Source organism: Sceloporus occidentalis, unplaced genomic scaffold (assembly GCF_023333645.1).
Source record: "Sceloporus occidentalis isolate IW3139 unplaced genomic scaffold, rSceOcc1.0.p SCAF_2, whole genome shotgun sequence".
NCBI lineage: Eukaryota > Metazoa > Chordata > Lepidosauria > Squamata > Phrynosomatidae > Sceloporus > Sceloporus occidentalis.
Genome location: NW_028316982.1, coordinates 240,739,718 through 240,762,513, shown reverse-complemented (window position 1 = coordinate 240,762,513; position 22,796 = coordinate 240,739,718). Strand labels below are relative to the sequence as shown.

The following is a 22,796-nucleotide window of genomic DNA, read 5'->3' as shown; positions in this document are numbered from 1 at the left end:
CTTTTAGATAATATTTGCCAAATGTGCATGCACAAAAGACAATGTGGATCTGTTCATTGGAGTTACTAATTCATTTGCAGGCTTTTATTTCCAGGGAAAGTTTAATAGTTACAAAGCTGGTCCACCACTCGCTGCCCTGCTTTAAATGGAAGGATAGACCCAAGTGCTAGCTTCAAATGGCTCTTTCTCTGTCCCCACCCTGAGATTTGTATGAGACCCAGAAGAGCATAGCAGTTCCCTAAGACTTCAGCCAGGGCTCTCAAACCTGGCATCCCAGGTGTAATGGGCACACCTGGCCTCCAGGAATCCTTCTGTATTCAAAACACATACTCTGCTACTGAGCTACAGGTACTCCACAAAAGTACAGTCATTCTCTCTTCTCTGGTACAGAAAACCCTGCAGGACTTCACCATTACTTGCAGTAGCAAAAGGCACAACACTCGTTCAATGCAGTTATCCAAACAGAAGGTCCAAAAAGACCCAAATACAAGGCCCTTGTTTGGAATAGAATGAGGGTAGCTGGTACATGGAACTCTAATCTTTGTCCTTTACATTATTAGCAACACAATATGACCAAGTGACTAGGGGTTGTCCACATGGGCCAAAAGGCCCCTGTTTCCCCTCCCCCCATCCTTGTGTTGTTTGTTGAGACGATGCAGGACAAAACCCTGAGGCTGGGATTGGGCCCAATCCTGGTAGACTGAACACAGATCTGGTGGATCTGGCCCAATCACAGGGGAAACAGCTGGGTTTGGCGCAGAGTTTCTTTGAAATCCCAGCTGTTTACATGTCGCCCACCCCACTTCGCATTCCTACCTTGCTGTGCATTTCTCAGACTGAGAAGCTCCCCATCTGTTGATCTTTCCACTGACATATAGTGGGGTGCATCAGCAGGCTAGAAATCCATGGATTGGAGTATCTATGGCTTGCCATGGCTCATATTATTCAATGGTGGATGTGTGTATATCGCCACCCATTGAATAATTTGGGGTGTGAAATCTGTATTTCCCCCCACCTGTTTTGGGACCCAGAACCAAATTACTATGGATGGGAAGGATCCACTGTACTGAATGCCATTGTCATAAAGAATGCTATGGCTTGTTTTGAACCCTGACCTTAACACTTAGACAAATCCAAAAATCAAATACCAATTTTAATTTTAGTAATTCTTACCATTATTATTCTGTGTTAGTATACATTTCCTTTTTTTTTTTTTTGGCTGATGGATGTTAGTTTGCAGAGCAAGATTGTCAGCAACGTGTAAAGACTTATTCTTGAGTATAATTAATGATTATTATAAATTGCCCCCCAAAAGGCAAACAATGTGTTTTAGTGCATCTGTACTATTTTAATATTTAATGGCAAAAGTAATGTAATTAACATTAACCATTACACATTTGTATTAAGCAGACATCTGAGCATGTGATGTATATGACTAGTACACTGACTGGCTCATCTAAATGATTATAGCAGCAGTTAATATAAAAAACATTGTATGAAAGAAGCATAAAATTTTTACAGTGCTGCTTTTTACTAGAACAAACTGTGTACCGAAGTGCACCTAAACTTCACAAAATCAAAGAAACATACTTTCATTATCTATAACCATGGGAAGGGAAAGAAAAGCCTTCTTATAAAAATTTATCATTTAATGTAATGCCCCAGATGTATTTCTGAATATGATTTCATAAGTTTTCATAAGCTAATGAGGCTTGCCTAAGCTTAACATTGAACAGGGAAGAAAAAAGATATAACCGGAAATAAATATCTTAGCAATATGAGTCAGCTTTGACTCACTGGACTGACACTTGTGCAGGTGTGCTGGAGTACTTTGTATGTATAGTGCTGTTCCTTTGAAGGATGGTGTGCAGCCAAAGAATTTAACTCACTGTAATTCCTTCTTGCTCTTTATAAAAAGTTAGGTTCACTGGATCAGAAGCAGTTAATAGCTTTAGCAGTTACTCCCTTTATATTTGCAGTATGAATTGAAGACTGGAGTGACCAAATTGCAACTTGGACTGAATTTTCCATTACTAATGATGAGGACTATGGAGACCTTGTCTAGATCCAGTCTTCTCTCTAATAGAGCAGCTTCAGTCAGCTCTACTTTTGCATGAAATGGTGGCAAATGCATTCCACTATGGAGATGGAGCACTGAGAAATAACATATTGTCCACTTCATGGTCATGGCTGAAAATAGATCAGAATCAGGGATTTTCTGGGCTCTAGCTCACACTTTATATTTACACAAGTTGTGTTGTAAAAACAATACAAGAGTTTCAGTCAAAATTGTACTTCACTCTAATCCTGAGTTAAAATTCTGGTCCATTCACTTGTTACTTCTGGCCCATACTGTTTCAGGTTTCTCTCTTCTAGCCTTCTGTTGTCTCACTTAGGTTCCCTCTGGCCTACTGCTTCCATGGCTCTTCTCTCTTACACCCCAATTATAGCCCTGACCATCATCTTCATTCTTCCTGCTCTAGCAGCCATCAACATTCAGAGGTCTCCTTCTCCCACAAAAGACTCCTGCTTCCCCCTTGCTGATCTGTACATATTAGAACAGCCTCCCACAGCGAACCCCAATGTGGTGCTACCTCTCTTATTTCATTTAAATCCCTCCATAAACTCCATCCTTTCCATGAAGACTTTCACTGAGCCCCTTAGTGCCCAGGCCAAAGCACATGCAGTGGAAACTGCATATTGTTTTCATATTTATTCCTTACCACATTGCACCCTTTCTATTATGGTTCCCTTTTGCAAGATTTTAGATTGCAAACACCTTCACGCAATTACCCTTTCTCCAATAAGTTGTGAACACTGGTGGCAATAAAAAGAGGGAGACAATGAGGTCATTGCTGTAAAACCCAAAGAATAAGTTGTGTTAAATTCAGTGGGGCTTTCCTTTGACAAGACATGTATAAAATTAAATTGCTAAGGCAATTAAATTATTAGACATAAGGGCACTTGACTCTTCACTGGATTGTTACCTAATTACTTAATGACTTTAAAAGATTAGTAATCTCCAGAATAACAGCATTTACAGTTTGATATAGGAATTATGGGCAACCCTGAGCAGTGTTGAATTTCTGGTTCCTGATGTACTTGCTATGGTAGAACTGTGCCGCTGTCATATAAATGCAGTTCCACAGATCTGAGATGTATAGATTTGGGACAGGATCTCTTTCAGATACACTGGCTCTCCATGTTTTGGCTATGCACCAGAAAATCCCTGACTGAGATCTGACTTTATAGACTTATCAAGTGACCTTAGTCAACATTTTATTTCTCAGCCCCAGTGCTCTATCTCATAAAAATACTTACTATACAATATAGTTGTAAAGATTAGTGACCTAATATATGTGAGGCATTCTGAGCACTTTAAAAGTGCTGTATGAATACAGGTCTCATTATATTATTGGTCAGGCTCCAGTAAAATATTTAAGGCACACCCAAGAGTCTGGGTGTGCCTCTCAAAAATTACTTTTTTTTCTCCAAACAGTAGAGCCACCACCTTCTTGACACATTTCCAAACCACTTTGAAACTGGTGCTGGCTATAGGGATAACACAACTACCTTGTTGGAATTGCTCCACTGGCTGCTGGTCTGTTTCTGGGCACAATTCAAAGTGATGGTTATGACCTTTTTCAACAGTGTTCCTAAGGAAATACACACACACACACACACACACACACACACACACACACGGAAAGCCGCTCAGGTCCAAGTTATTAGAAGGACTCTGTTCTCTCATATGAACCAGTCCATGCCCTGAGATCCACTGAGGGAGGCCATTCTCTTTGTCCCAAAAGCCTCACAGAAACACAGGCGGCCTTTTTAGGGTCTGTCCCGAGGCTCTAGAACTCCCTTCCCAGAGAAATTAGGCTGGCACCCTCCCTACCTTCTTTTTGCAGACGAGCAAAGACTTTTTTATTCCAACAGGCATTTGATGAGTGATTATATGAGGCATAATGCACTAGTTGCTGGTGTGTGTATGTGTTAATGATGCATCTTTTAACCTGGTTTTATTTTATTTATTCATTTCGTTTAATAGTGTTTTAACTTTTGTAACTGGTGGATTTTTTACCATATTTAAATAATTTGAATCCCTATCTGGGCAAAAAGGTGGGATAGAAATAAATATAACTACTTCTACTGCTACTACGACTATGACTACTACTGCTACTAATTTTAAATTCCTTTGAGTTTCAAAAGTGATTTATTACATAGCCAGTCTTTTCAAGATCCACAAGTTCAATTTTAAAGTTTCCTGAAATTCATGGAAATGGGCACAATTCTTGAGCCATCCCTGCTCCATCAGTGATACAATTCTAGACATGTCAATCAAGAATTAATTATATTTTATGTAAATGACACCTTAAAGGCAGGCACTTAAATATCTTAAAACAACCCATATGCCCCAGCAGCCTTACAATAGATTGGAAATCCTTATAAGATGCCCTAGAAAGACATATATGACTTTTGAGGGAACACCTTTTGCCATTTGACAAAAAGGGGTGTGCTAGGCAAAAAGAGACAGGATGTGGATCTGTGGGATATACAGCCCTCTTTTCTCACAACCAGAAACTTTAAGACAAATGAAATTTCAGAATCATTACCTTTCCTTCTCATTTCTTCCACCGGAGAGACCATTGGAGCTAAACAAACAGGAATAAAATACTGTTGAGAGGAAAACAAGCCCAGAATTAACTCAACTGATCTGCCAGCAACAGCCCAGCTGGAAGAACTATAGCCTTCCAAGATAAGACTGTCTAATCTATGGGGCTTCTTGCTTGAAGTTGCACCCTAAATGTGTGCAGCTCATGTCTCATATTAAGAGAAATGGTGACCTGTAATTATCCTTATTTTACTTTCTGTTTTGACTGATAATTCCAATAATGAATCAGACTTTGTCCAAATGTTTTAATAGTCATTTATGATTTTAGTATCTTCCTCTAGGGACTAAATTATTCTTAAACCCCACTATTAATTTTAAAATGCAGTGAACATTTGGCGATACACATTGCCCATGGGGGAAAAATTGTCCTATCAGTTCAAGGCAGTGCACTTCCTTAAGTTTAGAAATCATGTGCATGCTTATTTTCTAAGTGCAATTTTGCCCTAAAATTAGAAATTTCCTTCCCCTTCTTTTTTAGGGACCTATAAAGATACTTCTCAAGTATCTTTATTTGAATAATTAATCAAAATAGCCCCATGAGCAGGTCTTCTGAACACTGAACCTAGAAATCAAGACAATGTTCAAGGTATTTCACTGTTGTCATTTTGAAAAAATGGCTTCACATTAGCAGCTGTACAGTTTAGTTTCTGGTTTTTGTCCAATATATTCAGCTGTCTGCATGACAACAGCAGTGTTATTTGTGGACAATAATTGCACTGGATTTCCTTTATGATGCACAGAATTTGTTACAGTTTCCATGTTAATTCTAAATCATATATTTTAATTAGAATTTTTTTAAAAAAACCAACAAAGCAAAGTATCACTCAAGGTATGCTATCAGAAACGCGTTCTAGTCTTCTCTCATTTTATTCAAGACATACACAAGGTCAAAGGTTGTATTTATTGTTTGACAAGTTGAAAAGTGAGTGAAAGAGACTGTCATAGATATACAGATTATCTCTCCACTTACAAACCATCAGGTGATCTGCTTATTTTCACCTTGATTGGATCTTCCTGTACAAAATACCACTAGGCATTAATACAGAGAATACTTTTGAAACCTTTACTATATGCTAGATTTCATTTAAGAGCAGTACTTTAATGTGGTTTTCCTGTGTAAAATTGTATAATGCTTATTACTAAGGTGCAGTGAGTACATTACTTTGACATGCTGTATTATCCCTGTTCATTAAAGTGTAAATGGATTTTTTTCCTTTTACTTCTAGTCATGCATTTTGCTAAATAAAATAGTCCTGTCACCAACTGATGAGTCCTACTAATATTGACATACATGGAATACATCACACACACCCATCTGCTGAGGGGGAAAACTATATTTTGTTAATTCACAAGATGTTTGACTGGCAGATGATTATAAGCATTACCACTTTCTTAAATTACTGTGCCACTTTAAAAGGAAAGGAAGTGATAATGCCTCGAGGCTTATAAATGTAATAAACCAGATAAATGCACAGAGGTGTGAATTTTGCAAGCAAGCACTTCTTCATATTTTTGGTTAAGCAACAAGCTGGTTACAGCAATATGGAAGACTTTTCCATCTACTCTAAAGTGACTTTTGTTCATTTTAGGAAACTAAATAAGATTTCTTCCTAATTCCCCTAACCCAAAATTTCAAGCTTGTTTTTTACTTAACCAGTTATTGCATTGGACAAGACTTTAGTGTTAAAAGTATGAGTTAGTTGTGTTACAAAAACAAATTTAAACTTAGTAAATTAAAAATAAGGGGGAGTATCCTACTGATATATTAGCTTGTTATCAGATGGTATGTTTGAAGAAGCAATAATAATCAGTTTGATAGTTCCCAACCAACAACATTTGATTTGCTAAACAAATAGGAGTGTTATCTATTTTATTTGCAAGAGGGACATCGCAAGCCAATATATTACACTGGATGTTGACATTTCAATATATTGCTGGAAATAAAGTACAAGTGAAGACACTGCCTCTTAGCTCATGAAGGCTTAGAGAGGCATCTGGTATACTACTGTTAGTAACATAATGTTACACTAGATGGCTTATGGTCAGAATCTTTCCAAAATAGGACAGTGAAATTATAAAATAATTAATAAAGCTCATCTGTGTGTTGTTTATGTTTCTTAGCAGAAACCTGAACTTCTAGAGAAGTGAACTGTTAAAGAGAAATTAGCATCAATCCGTCCGTGTCGTATCAACTTAAGTCCTTCACAAAAAATTGCAAAACAATACATGCCTATAAAATAACTCAACAGGGCACAGAACCTGTGTTTTGGATCAGGAAGTAGCAGCCTATTTTAGAAACACTTCTACACTGAATAATTTAGCTGTTTGAAAAATTTCAAACAGAGAGGTGAGGGGGAGGGCCTCTTGAAAGGCCAGATTTGATGAACCAAGAGAAGGTGCAGGAAATTGGTAGGAAAAAAAATCACTATGGCCAAGAAAGTCTTCTCCTTTTCCTCTCTCCCTTTCATTTAAAACAAAAACAACAGTAGTCATAATAAGGCTTTCCACAGTACTTGTATGGGGTTAACAACACATTCTAAGGGTGACTTTAACATGTAATGATTACTGCAAGGGTAAGCTGTGGTGCAGCCTATATGAAAGAGTGTTGATTTGCCAACTGTAGTAAAAATTGATGGATACAGTGTGATAACAGTAACTCTAAATATTTTCTGAAAAAAATAATATATATCCCTATCCCTCCCGCATTCATATCTTGTGTGTTTCTCCCTGTCTCTTCACTTTATCTGCATTTGTATTTTAAAATTTCATTTTTTAAAAGTTTCACAGCTGCTTTTGAGAGAGAAAAAGAAAGATGGTATCATGGCATATACGTCACTACTGATAAAAGCCAAGTTCAGAAATAGGTACAAAAATAAAATGCATGAGATTGTCAAAAAGGTTGGATTTCTGTAGACTGAGTTTGTAGTGAGTAGAGAATTTTCTTAATTTAAACTGCTGATTTGATTTGATCTGATTTACACATCTAGATCCCACTTCTATCTAAACATCTCAGGGCAGTGCACAATAAAACCAACCTGACTAATTTAAATAGTGTAAAATTAAACCAATTTTTAAAAGCTAAAGAACATATTAAATAATTTAACAATTCAGTTGCCCTTTAAAATCCCTTCCTGGATTTGGGTTTGTGTTTTCATGTGACCTCAGTGTGAACCAGCTTGTGTAAAAGTGGTTTCTTTAATGGTAAGTGTGATCACTTTCCACAGTATTTGTGTGGGGTTAACAGGGGGATCACTTTAATGGTAAGTGTGATGGAAGCCTGACTGGTTTAACAGATTAAGAAACCATCCAAGTTTGTTTGTTATATGACACAGACTATTTTAACCAGTTCCATTTCTTAGCTTCAAACAGAAACATTATCAGATCTCATTTCCTTAATTCACTCAGTATAGTCCAGAAACATCTGCTGACTACTGTCTCTCTCGACCTCAAACCCTGAAGGATGGTTAGAATCATAGAATCATAGAGTTAGAAGAGACCACAAGGGCCATCCGGTCCAACCCCCTGCCATGCAGGAAATCACAATCCATGTATCCCCATCAGATGGCCATCCAGCCTCTGTTTAAAAAGCTCCACAGAAGGAGACTCCACCACTCTCCAAGTATCTGCCACTGTTGACCAGCTCCTACTGTCATGTTTAGGTGAAATCTATTTTCGTGTAGCTTACATCCATTGTTCCAGGTCCTATTCTCTGAAGCAGCAGAAAACAAGCTTGCTCCCTCCTCAGTATGACATCCCTTCAAATACTTAAACAGGGCTATCATATCACCTCTCAACCGTCTCTTCTCCAGGCTAAACATACCCAGCTCCCTAAGTCTGTCCTGATAAGGCATTAAAACTAGTTTAAATGGTTTAAAACAAATTCATGTATGTCTGAAGGTTTGTGTAAAACAGACCAGGCCCCAAAAGCTTTAGCAAATAACCATGCATTCACATGGTGTTTGAATGATGGCAACATTAATGCCAATCCAACCTCCCTGGGGAGAATATTCCATAACTGGAGTGTCACAGTAGAGAAAACACTTTCCCACATCCCCCCACAGAATATTGCCCTGACAGATGAACACAGAGGAGGGCTCTTCACACATATGTCAGTTTTCAGGCAGATGTATATATGGAGGGGTGTTTCTTAAAGGATTAAGATCCCAAGCCTGAGTGTACTGACAGTTAGTTCGTATCCTCTAAAACTAGTGTTATATGGTTTTTGTATAATGTTCCTATGAGAAGTCTAGCTGGTGCATTTTGCTTCTAAGTCATCTTCAAGGACAGTCCCACATAGACATGGACATGTTATCCCTACATAAAGATTAAATTATTTAGTAGTATGATATTAGTTTTAGTAGTATTAGTATATCACCATTGCATTCAGTGGGACTTACAACCTGTATAGACCAGCACTTCGTGCCATCCTGTGGGTGGAGTCAGGACTCAGCGTCCTGATGACACTTGCCCTAACTCTGCCCCGTGGCATCATGATGGTGTGCACCACTCCAGACGGCACACCACTACATGACACACCTCTGGCGTTGCATCCAAATGATGCAGCACCTAAAGGGTGCCATGGCTATGGCACCCCTTGGAGGGTGCAAAAAGGAGCCACTTTTTGTGGTTTCTTTTTGTGCCTTCCAGAGGCTGGATCAGGACCGTGGTGTGACGTTGCCGCGGCCCTGATCCGGCCAGGGGCAAATTAGGAGCAATCTGTACATCCCCTCAGTTCTAGTTAAATGTATACAAGATTGCACCCACACTCCCAGATAAGTGAATAAAATATTACAGCCTCTGATATGCTTTAGTGCAGAGGATTAGATTACCTCTTCCAACATTTCTATATTGACATAGTCCAAGGGGGGGGGGGACATTTTTAAAATCATATTTAAAGCTACAGTTACATTCAATGTTTATATTTTATTCTGTTTATTTGGAACATGCCTATACTTTATTTCACCAAGAATCATTCCCAGGACAGTTTTCAAGTGAAATCTAAAAAAAGTAATGTCAGGAAAAAGAGACTAATAAAATCCCAATAAAAACTAACAGTTAAAAGCAGCAGCTAAAACAAGACCATCCTAACAACGTATATATATTTTAGAGGTCATGAAACCAAGAGGGAAACAAGTTACTCTTTTTCTGCAAGACTATGTGCCATCAAAGACTGAAGTAGAACTTTGGTCTCATAATTCCGATCCCTGCTGTGATCGCTAGACAACATTCCTTCCCTGTCAAGACTAATCACAAACATATTTAAAATGAAATGTTAGTTTGTTCTTCCACTCCTACTATTCTAACCTCAACAACTCTTCTGGCAACTATAGTAACTGCTGCCTCAACATTTGCAACAGGAACACGACAAAGTTCTATCACACCAGTTCTTGATTGTGTCATGATTTAATTTGTCAGATCAATAGGAAGGTGAATGACTTAGAATAAATAAGTATTTAAGATTATTACAAAGATATCATGTACACACAAAGAATTGAGGACTACTTTTGCCATACACAATGTTGAATTATAAACACTCAAAAAGATTGGGAAGTACAAGAAACCTGAATAAAATGAAAAATGTAAATATTTACTTTATTGTTGTTTCGGTAGTTGGAAGGAGGCCTGGAAAAGATTAAGAAATGGGTCATGCTTTTCTTTCAAGAATGTTTTGTGAGGTCTTGCAGTGCAATCTGCATCAGATAAGCTTGATCCTGAGGGATTACTAAAATATTCTACACACATGAGAAAGCTATTAGCATACCCTTGACACTGCAGAGTATTAAACAATCAGAGTGTTTAGGAAAACCAAAATCTTGGTATAACATTGACTTAAGCTTTAATGGTCTACAAGGTAAACCCACTATAAAAAAGTAGACACTCACTTTAAAAAAATTAAAGGTACCTTTCTACATATTTAACAAAAATTGACCTCTTTAGAACCAGTGGTGAACAAAACAAACATTTGATTCAGTCCTTGGTGTCACCACATTGTATGACTTTATCTTATAATAGCATTCATATTGGCTTAGGTTAGTTGTATGCACACAACACACTGGAAAATTAAAGCATGTATAAAATAACCATGTATTCCAGCATGCAATTTGCACCATGGACTATGTTTGCATGCACTGAGGGGAGGGGGAGGAACCAAATGAAGGGAATCTCTATGTGAAAGGAAAGGACATGATATAGATTTTTATTATCCCATTCAGATTTTCCAGCATTGTTGCCAATTAAGATTTTGGCACATCCTTTCGCTTTCTGATTTCTTTCACCATACATTTAGTTTATACTTTAAGGCTGCCATGTAATCTGACATTATTCCCATAACAGACAGGATGTTCTAGCAAGTATGTTTACCCATTTGCTGGTTTACTCCCAAAGCAGAAAAAATAAAAAATGAACTATTTCCCACTTTCCTCAATTTATTTAAAGCCTGATTCTATACCATTGCTAAAGAATAAGGTGGCCACAGTTTACAAATGTGTGTGTGTGAGTGTGAAGGTTTACTGCTAAATTTTCTGGTTATGACCAGTGGCATCACTAGGATTGGCGTTACATGCTGCGATAACCTATTGTGTCACCACCACCACACTGCATTGATCTCCTACCTTACCAGACAATACAGAATCCTTAATAATGTTTTATGTACTAATGTTACCCCTTAATAATTCCACATATCACTGAATGTAATTCCAATAGTTGTGGTATAAACAACTCCAAAACAACTTCTTTATCCTTCTAACTCCTGAAGCTGGAGGCTGCTGTCTCTCATTCACACAAGAGACTCTAGCTTTGAGAGTAGGGTACAGGAGGAATACAGGGATTCTTCCACTTCTTTGCTCTCAAAGCAGGAGGCTGTGGTATCAGTGGGAGACAGCAGCTTCTGGCTTTGTGAGTTGGGTACAATAGGATTCCAGGGATTCTTCCTCCTATTTACTCCCAAAGCATAAAGCTTTTTTTAGAAATAGCAGCCAGTGCGGCCCACACACCCTAAGTGACACCTCTGATTATTGCCTGAAGAACCCAACATGGCTTGTTGTTGTGTCCTTCAAGTCATTTCTAGCCTATGGCAACCGCAAGGTGACAGTATCATGTTTTTTCTTGGCAATTTTTGTTCAGAGGAGGTTTCCCTTAGCCTTCATCTGAAACTAAGAGTGTGTGATTTGCCTAAGGACACCCAGTGGATTTCCATGGCCCAGCAGAGATTTCAACTCTGGTCTCCAGAGATGTAGCCCAATTCTCATACCACTACACCATCTCTTATATGGCTTAGCTCTAGACTATTTTACAGGGTGCATCTTGCCACATTTAAAATGTGTCCAAGCCCTGAGTTCCTCAGGAGAGATCCTCTCAGTCCAGCACATTTACAGATATGATTACTATGGATGTATGGCAGGGTCTTCTTTGTGACTGCCCCTAAGCTGAAGAACTTTTTTCTTAGTCCTAGTATGCCCCCCTCCTATTGTCTTTGCACCAGCAGGAAAGAAAGTACTACGTTCTTATTCTGACAGCCCTTTGAGGCAGGGTTTTAAAGGAAGGGCTTGTAAGAGTGTGTTGTATGTTTTGAATTATTTTTAGTTTTGTTAGTAGTTGAATTCCATTTTAATGATACGTTTTTGTATTTTAACTATGTTGGATTTATTTTAATTTACAAACTTCCTAGAGAATAAATAAAGATGATTATGACAAGTTAAATTACAAATTGAGAAGTTCATTTCTAGGTTAAAAACATGGAGAGGTTGGAAGGGAAGCAAAACGATTTTTACAAAGGATCATACCTTACGTGCCTTATATGGTATGCCTCTGTAGTCCACTCAAAGAGCTGTAGGATGAGTTAGAAACATTGTTTTCCTATCTGTCAAAATAGTCTGTTCTTCCCTTCTCCTCCACTTAAGAATGCTTTTAAAAATTATAAAAAGTGAAAACTGTTTGTTTGGCAGTAGTTACTGTCTCTTCAGCTGGATATGTATTCAGCAATCTCTGCGTAAGATCACCAAACACTACAAGGCCTTCTGTATAAAATCTTTTCATCATGAAATGTGCATTACAAAGTACCCCCACTTGAAGAGAAGTCACATTTCATTAGCTATGTCATTATACTGAATGACAAGAGCAATGTTACTTTGGTTTGAAAGCATTAGAAATGTAGGTTAGAAGTAAAGTTCCAGAAGAATATTTCTGAATTAACTGGGAATCTGCTCTCCCTCATGTTGATCATGACCTTTGCCGATGTATATCACATGCATTTGGGAGTTTTTAAAAAGAAGTCATATGTTCAGTAATTCAAGCCTCTGAAAAAAATTCCACTCCATCTCAAGTAGTCTAAACAGATTACAGTAGAGCAGCATTTGGCTCCAGAGTATCATCTATTGTGAATCTTTAATTGAAAGATGTAGACAAAAAGTGTGATATACATTTCCAAACCATTCTTTCCTCCAATTGTTTATAGTGTTATGCATATTTATTCTCTTTACAGCCCATTGGTGCTTTGAACCCAAAGAGAGCAGTCTTTTATGCAGAGCGCTATGAGACATGGGAAGATGATCAGACTCCACCTCATCATTATAACACACATTATTCCACATCTACTTGTACATTAGCCTGGCTGGTCCGCATTGTAAGTATTTTTGCTTCCTTTTTTTGCGTAAAATTCAGTCTTTCCCATTATGAAAATGCAGTCAGTGTATAGCAGCAAGAATGTAGAAATTTACATCCATGTAAATCTTCACCCATGTTGTATTTGCTATTCTAACCATTTGTATGGTTCTCACTTCATTTGGCTAATGATAGGGCTGAAACTGCAGTGAAACAGGTAGACTGTATCATTGATTTGACAAGTCAATCTGAAGAACAGTCATCCAGTATAACCATCATATCGGGGTACTATATACAGCTTGAATAGACAAGACAACAACAACAAAATTCAAGGCAATAAAAAAAATTTTTTTGGGGGGGGAATCTTATATATTAGAGCAGTGAAACTAACAGAATACTGAGAAATTTAAAAGACTATATGTCAACAATATTACCATTGTTCCGTTATAGAGTTATTTCTGAAAGTTATACTTGACTAAGATTGTGAACATGTTCTTTTGACATAATTAAAAGGATAGAAAAACAGACATCAAAGAAAACATTAGGAAAAACCTCTTGATGGTAATTCAAGAACTGTTTGTCAGTTAACAGTGAAAAGTGGTGACTTTTATTAGAGGTTTTTAAGAATAGACTAGACACCTGCTTCTCACAGGTCCTTTAGCAGTGGATTTCTGTACAGCAAAGTGTTGGACTATATGGCCCTTGGATTCCTTCTAACCCATGATTCTTTAAAAAAAAAATCTATTACTTGAAAGCCCCAAAACAACTATATCTGAATTATATAGCATGGAGTGACCTTTTTAAAATTAAGAAAATTAGAATAAAATATTGTGCGCATATTGATATGCTTATAAAATAATTTTTAAGGCAAGAAATGCATTTTGAATAGTGCAGGACTATGTGGTGAATGTAGAAGAGCCTAGGCTCTGCTATTAAGGATTATAAACCCCAAAGATAGACACCATACGTTGGTATAATGGAGCACCCTGTAGTGTTCAACTATGAAAGGCTTAATCCTTCACTATGAATCTTCTTGCTTTTTGTGTTTGTCTCAGACTCTTAAATAATGTTGTCATGGAATTTAGGATTATGCTTTAACATAATTTACTGTAATTACATTTTCCTACTGCTTTTTATAATCCCCAGTTGCTTCTGATTTGGAATCCCTGCTCCTACCAATAAGGAATTTCAAAATGATTTCCAAAGCAAAGCAAAGGTGTATAGGGTTTTGTTGTGGTTTTTTAAATACAACAACACATGTTTCAAATTCTTTTTGTCCATAAAAAGAGGATTTATGCTTTACAGTATAAATTGGATTAATTGTTTATTTGAATCTTATCATTATACATTCAGAATGTTGTAAGAAGTCATGACTGAAACATCAGGCATCACTAACTTCCACATTTGTTAGTACAGGTTGAGTATACCTTATGCTTGGAACCTGAAGTCTTTTGGATTTCAGTTTTTTTCAGATTTTGGAATATTTGCATATACACAATGAGATATTTTGGAGATGAGACCCAAGTCCTATCATCAACATAAATTCACTTATGTTTCCTATGCACTTAGCCTGTAGGTATTTTTATACAATATTTTAAATAATTTTGTGCACTAAACAAAGTTTGTGTACATTGAACTTTCAAAAAGCAAAGGTGTCACTATCTCAGTCTCTCATGAAAAAAGTTTAAGATTTTGGAGTATTTTGAATTGCAGATTTTTGAATAGGGAATGCTTAACCTATGTACCCTTCTGTCTACTTTGTAGGTATGTAGCTCTCATTAGCCACTTACCAAACAGCAATACTCTTTCATACACTAGAAGAATAGGTGCACAGCTCCCTGCTTCATCACATGGTCTCTGTATCATAAGCTTCTGTATAGAATTTAGGATAGAGCAGCTAAAATATTAATGAACTCTCTGTTCACATAGGAGCTAGTCTTTTGATACTTTTGACCATCACCAGTCACTTGCATGTGTACATGTGTGTGTGGAGAGAGAGAGAGAGAATTCACACAGGAAAGCACCTATTTTGAAATGTATACAGATTTGCTGAATGTGAATGACATGACTGTCACATATGCCTATAATTATTCCCACTAACAATAAACTCAGGTGATGATGTAGTCAGATTAGGACTGCCAAGAAACACAAGTGAGAGGTTTTACTAGGAAACTCTTAAAACTGAAAGTAAAGAGACCAGGGAAAAAAGAACAGTAATGAGCATGTTTAAAAGCTATGGAAGTTAATTCCATTTTAATGCACACTTTTGTATGCCTTTAATTGTAATGTTTTTAAATTGGTAAGCCACTGTGTATCCCAATTTGGGGGGAAAGTGGGAATAATAATAATAATAATAATAATAATAATGATGATGATGATGATGACAATGATGAAGATGATGAAAGGGGGAACCTGATATGTTCCAAATGTAACAGAATATTCTGGGCATAGTTAACTGGAACTAAAAAACTCACCTCTTCCGAGCAAACTTTGGTAGGAGGTAATGATATACTATACCATTATAATAGTGTTCAGTAGATAGGGAAATTTCACCTAGGACCACTACATGAAGCATCATGTAATGGAATAATTATGATGATTATTTATGATTATACATGTATTACTTGACAATCCCCCATCTAGGTACATGAACACTATAATAGAATAACTATCCACATTTATTATTATAGTGCTTGCGTATGGGGGCGTTGTTGGGGAGGCTTTGTACATTACATTTTGTAATGTAATAATATAACATTGACAGTAGTAGTTTAGTATTATGGCCATGATAAAGCATCTGTGAATCTGCAACATACATTACAAAAGTGTTATATTAGTACATTAGTGGGAAAATTGAACTATTACTTTAGAGATTTGCTGTGTTAGTCTGGAATATCATTATGCAAAAGGATCTCATAGTACTTTTGAGACAAACCGTGTGAAAGAAGTTGTAACATAAGCTTTGGTAAACTTGGTCTATTTCCTCAGATGCCACATCTGAAGAAGCTTATTGTACAACTTCTTTTGCACAGTTACTCTCAAAGGTGCTACAAGATTCCTTTGCACACTAAATTATTACTTGTTACACCTTGTGGGAGTTGCAATATGAGTAACTGTATAATAACTGTAATTTCTTCTTCGTGGTCTCTGCGAATCATACAAATGGGTTTCACTGCGCCTGCGCAGTGCTGCTCGGAAACTTCTGGAATCACTAGGCAAAGTTTACTTTGCAACATATAGAAACTTTTTTGGCGGTAACTCCGCCCACCCGTTATAAGGCCCCTGCCTTCCCGCTCTTTTCCCCAGTTCCTTTTTTCCGCCGCACTAGCTGCTTCAGGGAACTTTCGCTTGCTTCGCTTGCTTGGAATCGCTTTCGTTTTTGACCTCGGACTGTACTCTTGACCATTCTTTGTCTCCCGCCCCTGGTAACTTCGAACTTCGGACTGTTGACATCGTTCTCTGGATTCTCCTTCGGTTGTGTTACCCTCTCAAGATGCCTGCACCAGAAGTGTGACATCTGCGGGGGAAAGGTGCCCGTCCAGGACCCGCACTCTTCCTGTCTTCTGTGCCTCGGCAAGGACCATGACACCAAGGCCTGCCCGCTCTGCAGGTCCCTCTCTTCTCAGGCCCGGAAAAACCGTGAGTCCCGGCTCACCTCGGCGATCGCCCTGGGCAAGGTACAGGAGGGAGGTTCCCGCTCTTCATCCGTCCCGCCTTCCGCGCCCCCGGCTTCATCTTCCAGGGCCAGCGTGTTCAGCGTGACATCCGTCAGGGCCACCGTTTCCAGCGTGGTGTGTGTCCCGGCCGGGACAATCCCCCCCGCCACCTCCGATGTGGCCCGTGGCTCCATACTGCCCAGTGCCACCGCCGAACCCTCTAAGCGCCCCCGTAAGGCCTCGGGGACCGAGGGCACCGAGCCGTCATCCAAGTCTGCGAAGAGATCGGACAGCTCGCACGCGACGAAGGGGACCGGAGCGGAGGCCCAACTTGCGTCGCCTTCATCATCCAAGGCGTCCCGCCACGCCTCCAAGCCGAGGGAATCGGCTTCGGTTTCGGGAGCGGCCCATGCCCCGTCTTCGGACAAGGCAAGGTCCCCAAGGCCATCTTCATCGGGAGCGGCTGTTGTCCTCCTGGACCTCCCGGAAAATCCATTCTTTCCGTTGGAAGAAACCCCGAGACCGGGAAAGAAGAGGCACCATGACAGGGCGGGCCGTGACCCTGGCTCTAAGAAGTCTAAGCCCTCCAAGGAGCAAGCCGGGACCGACTTGCCCAAGGCTAAGGACAAGGGGCGTTCCCCTTCTAAGAAGGCCCGCGCTTCCACTCCGGCAGCTCTTGATCCAGAGCCTGCCCCTGAGATGCAGCAGACTCCGATACCGGTCACACCACCGCCTCAGCCCACTATGGACTTCGTCAACGAGACAGGGGACACCGCTCCTGCCCTCCCTTCTGGAGACCTCTCGCTTCCCCACTCCGAGGATGAGGGCGATGGACAACCGCCCCGCCCGCAGGAGGCGCCGGATCTCTTCCTGGACACCCAGTCAGGCCGATACTTCATGTCGGTCACGAAGGAGGTGGCACTCAGAGAGTTCACCAGATTGAACCCCCGTCCGGCTGACCCTCAGGAGGGCACGTCTGCCAGATCGGTTCCGGCCGTCTCCGTGTTCGAGAGGCCTCCATCTCCACCTCGCCGGCGCTCACGCTCTTCGGCTGATCCCATCCCGCGCCGTCCGAGATCCCAAGTCACAGTGGTTGACGTCCTCTCCTCTGACTTGGACTCTGATGACGAGCCCGTGCCCCCGTCCGAGGTGCCGTCCAAGGAAGAAGATGTCCTCTCAGTGTCGGCTTCTCCCCAGAGGATGCACAATCCTGAGCCTTCTTCCCCATCGGACGACGTCCGTTCTTTTAGTGAGCACGTCGTGAAGATGGCCAGGGCCCTCGACATCGAGCTTGCTTTCCCGGACGATGATGCTCAGGATCCGGTGGAACGTCGGGTTCATGGACGGGTGCCCACACCACCTTGCCTTCCCCTGCTACCATCTCTCCAGACCATAGTTCAGAGGTCTTGGGACTCTCCGGCCAACCTGTCTGCCTCGTCCCGCAAGGTGGAGTCTCTCTACAGAGTCGCCCCGGCGAGCTGTCCCTGGTTGACTGACCACCCCAGGCCCAATTCGGCTATTGTTGAGGGAGCTCAACACAGCTTCGTACCGAAGCAGGCTACCTCCCCTGTCGACCGGGAGGCGAAGAAGGTGGATGGCCTGGCCAAGAAGGCCTACTCGGCAGCGGCCCTGGCGGTAAAGGCCATCAATTATACCGCCTGCATGGGGGCATACGTCCAAACCCTCATGGAACGTATCTCCCCTCTCATCCCGGACATCCCAGATGACGTCCAGAGGCAGTTGGTCGAGGTCAGGGACGAGACGCACTCCATCGGAAGCTGGCTCATCACCACTTCCAGAAATATGGCTGACTGTGCAGGGAGGGCCATGTCTGCTTCCATGGCACTCAGGTGACACGCTTGGTTGAGGGCCTCGGACCTCAACCCTACCGTCAAGGCGGCCATCGAGGACATGCCACTCGATGGGACCGGGCTCTTCCATGCAGAGACTGACGACCGCCTGAACAGAAAGTTCAGGATGAAGGCGGCAGCTAAGAAGCATGGCATGTCCTCTGCACCTGCTTCTCCATTTCGGAAGCGTCAGCGCCCATGGCATCCGCAAGGTCAGTCTCAGGGGACCTTCCCTCGGGATCGACAGTCCCAACAACAGGGCTCCCAGAGACGTCGCTTCCCCTCGCAGTCTTCCTCCTCCTCTGGCCGTCGTAACTTCCCGCCTCGGTACCGCAAGTCCCGCCGGCAGGACACCGACCAGGGGAAGAAGAGAGCCTGAAGGGACGCAGCGCACTTCGCCTCTCTTTCATCCCCCTTCTTTCTGGACATTTTGAGGCCCTTCGCTAACACCTGGGCCTCAATAACATCGGACTCGTGGGTTCTCAACATTGTCCGTAGGGGATATGCCCTCGAGTTCGAAGAGCTCCCTCCAACTGGAGCTTTCATGTCCACTCCCCCCTCGGACACCCTTCTCGACGAAGTGCGCACCTTGCTGGAAAAAGGGGCCATCTCCCATTTACCACCTGACCACTGTCCCAGAGCCTTCTTCTCCAGGTACTTTATGGTACCGAAAGCGGATGGGGGCATCAGGCCCATCCTAGACTTGAGACACTTGAATTCATTCCTGCAATACCGTCGCTTTCGAATGGTAATCTTGGCTTCCATTCTGCCTCTGCTCCACCAGGGCCTGTGGTTTGCGACTGTCGACTTGAAAGACGCCTACTTCCACGTCGGGATCCGGGAATCCCACCGGAGATTCCTCGCCTTCGCTGTCAGTTCCACCTCGTACCGCTACAACGTCCTCCCCTTCGGCTTGGCCACGGCTCCACGGGTCTTCACAAAGTGCATGGCACCGGTGGTGGCATACCTTCATCAGAAGGGTTCATGGTCTTTCCTTACCTAGACGACTGGCTGTTTGCGGCCGAGTCTCCACACGAACTGCAGGAGGCAGTCGCATTCGCCCTGCACCTCTTGGACTCCCTTGGACTGGTCGTCAACAGGGAAAAATCCCACTTCGCCCCAACCAGGCAGGTCAAGTTCATCGGGGCAATTCTCGACTCCGAAAGATGCTCTGCATTTCTTCCTCCAGACCGTTTCCAGGCCTTGACTGCGTCGCTCAGACCTTGCATCTCCCACAGAAGGGTGAGGGCCAGAGATGTCCAGGTCGCTTTGGGCCACATGGCATCAACGACGTTTGTCACACCTTGGACACGGCTTCGCCTCCAACCACTCCAGTCCTGGTTCCTCTCCGCCTTCTCTCCGATGGAGGACCCTCCCTCCAAGTGGCTCACGGTACCGAGACCGGTAGCTGCGTCCCTGAGATGGTGATTGGTTCCGCAACGTCGGCGCCGGGATGCCTTTTCATCAGCCTTAGTCACAACTGACTCTGACAACCGACGCATCCCTGGAGGGTTGGGGCGCCCACCTGCTCGACTTGGTCGTCAAGGACAGGTGGTCCGCCCAGGACAAGCTCCTCCACATCAACGCCCTGGAGATGCTGGCAGTGGAGAAGGCATTACGGGCGCTCGAGTTCGCCGTCACAGGCAAGGTGGTCCTCCTGAGGACGGACAACACCACCGTGATGTATTACATCAACAAGCAAGGAGGCACCAGATCCAAGACCCTGCTCAACCTGACGCTCCGCATCTGGGACTGGTGCATCCAAAGACACATCCTCCTTCAGGCAATTCACCTTCCGGGAGAGGACAACGAGCTGGCAGACCGCCTCAGCAGATCCCCGTCGGTGTGCCACGAGTGGAGGCTCCATCCCGAGACGGTCAGCGACCTCTTCGACCGGTGGGGAACCCCCCGGATCGACCTCTTCGCGACCAGGTGGAACACCCACTGTCCCCAGTTCTGCTCCAGGAAGTCGATGGACAGATCCCTCGGAGACGCATTCGCCTTCCTCTGGACGGGGGAGCTTCTCTACGCGTTCCCTCCGTTCCCTCTCATCATCAGGGTAGTGCCCAAGATGACAACAGACCGCTCGCATGCGATCCTGATCACCCCATGGTGGCCGAGACAGCCCTGGCTTGCATCCCTTCTTCACCTTTCCAAGAGATGCTTTCTCCGCTTCGATCCTCGTCCGGACCTGCTGTCGATCCAGGACGGGTGGATTCTCCACCCGGACATCAAGAGCCTGCCGCTGGTAGCCTGGAGGATACAGCCCTGACTGCCCTGCCAGAGGCGGTGAGGACGGTGATCCTGGCTGCAAGGAAACCTTCCACCCAGCGGTCCTATGCCTCCAAGTGGAGGAAATTTGGCCTGTTCCTGGACCAAAAAGGTTTGTCTCCTGCTCAAGTGTCCGCTCCAGTGGTGCTGGAGTTTTTGATGGCACTTTTGGATGAGGGGCTATCTCTCGCATCCATCAAGTGCTATTTGTCTGCCATTTGTGCCAAATATCAGTTCGGGGGGAGGGTTTCCTTCTTCAAGGACCCCTTGGTGAAGGGGTTCCTCAAGGGTTGTGCCAACCTGTATCCTCCTGTGTCGGTACCGACGCCGGCTTGGAGTTTGGAGGCGGTACTGTCCGCTCTCCAATCCAAGCCCTTTGAACCGATGGCCACGGCGGACTTGAGACTATTGACTTGGAAGACCGCTTTTCTTGTGGCCATCACCTCTGCCCGCCGTGCGGGCGAACTCTGTGCCTTACGGAGGGACCAACCATTCTTGAGGTTCCACAAGGACAAGGTGGTCCTCCGGACAGGCATTACTTTTTTGCCGAAGGTAGTGTCTGCTTTCCACATGTGCCAGGACATTGTACTGCCTACCCTCGCATCCAACCCGATGTCGGATGCGGAGCGACGTCTGCACTCTCTTGATGTCAGGAGAGCATTGGCGTTTTATTTGGACAGAACTGCTGCCTCCAGTCGGTCCGAGAGACTTTTCCAATGCTACTCGGAGCTGAAGAAGGGGTTGCCTGTGTCTGCGCAGAGGTTTTCTAAATGGGTGGCTGGTACCATCCACCTCTGCTATGAACTTTTGGGTAAACCTCTCCCGGGCAGGGTTCGGTCCCATTCCACAAGGTCAATGTCGACATCCTCTGCATTCCTGTCGGGGATCCCCTTGGAGGATGTCTGTAAGGCTGCTGTCTCGTCCCAGCCATTGACTTTTATAAAGCACTATAGGCTGGACACCAGGGCCATCCGAGACGCAGCTTTCGGGAGAGCTGTGTTGGTTTCAGGGTTGCATTCATTGCACTACTGATGGTTGTGTTTCATTATTTATGTATATAATGCCTTTGATTTGCATTCTGTTGAATGTTCATTTGCACAAATTCAATGGGATGGTCTTGCACGACCTTATCTCCCATTCTCAGGTTTAGCAATCTTGTTGCTGTGTTGGTTCGTGCAGTAACAAAAAGACTGACTCCCTTTATGGTTCAAGGTGTTTATTGTTTTAATAAATATACCTTTGGTTTACCATAGCTTTGGTTTCAGGACACTCCCTCCGCCGCATACCTAAGCTTGTCAGTCTAAACCCATTTGTATGATTCACAGAGACCACGAAGAAGAAGGACAGGTTGCTTACCTGTAACAGTATTTCTTCGAGCGGTCATCTGCGAATACATACAAATCCCACCCGTCCATCCCCTCAGTGTCCTGCTCTCATTGGCTCTCTCCATCGCCTGCTTGGCGGAAAAATTGCGGAACTGGGGAAAAGAGCGGGAAGGCAGGGGCCTTATAACGAGTGGGCGGAGTTACCGCCAAAAAAGTTTCTATATGTTGCAAAGTAAACTTTGCCTAGTGATTCCAGAAGTTTCCGAGCAGCACTGCGCAGGCGCAGTGAAACCCATTTGTATGTATTCGCAGATGACCACTCGAAGAAATACCGTTACAGGTAAGCAACCTGTCCTTACTACATGCAGTGGCCCTCTTGGTATCTGCTGCGGTTTGTTTCCAGGACCCCCCTCTCTCCCAT

The 22,796-nt window shown here is 42.8% G+C and overlaps 1 protein-coding gene across 4 annotated transcripts in view; it reads left to right on the top strand.

Moving 5' to 3' along the window:
- NBEA (neurobeachin) overlaps positions 1 to 22,796 on the top strand; it is a 559,686-nt gene that overhangs the window by 454,055 nt on the left and 82,835 nt on the right. For all 4 annotated transcript variants that reach the window (XM_089512505.1, XM_089512504.1, XM_089512507.1 and 1 more), the window contains one exon: positions 13,155 to 13,295. In XM_089512505.1, coding sequence (XP_089368631.1) covers positions 13,155 to 13,295 — 141 coding nt within the window. The remainder of the gene's footprint in view (positions 1 to 13,154; positions 13,296 to 22,796) is intronic.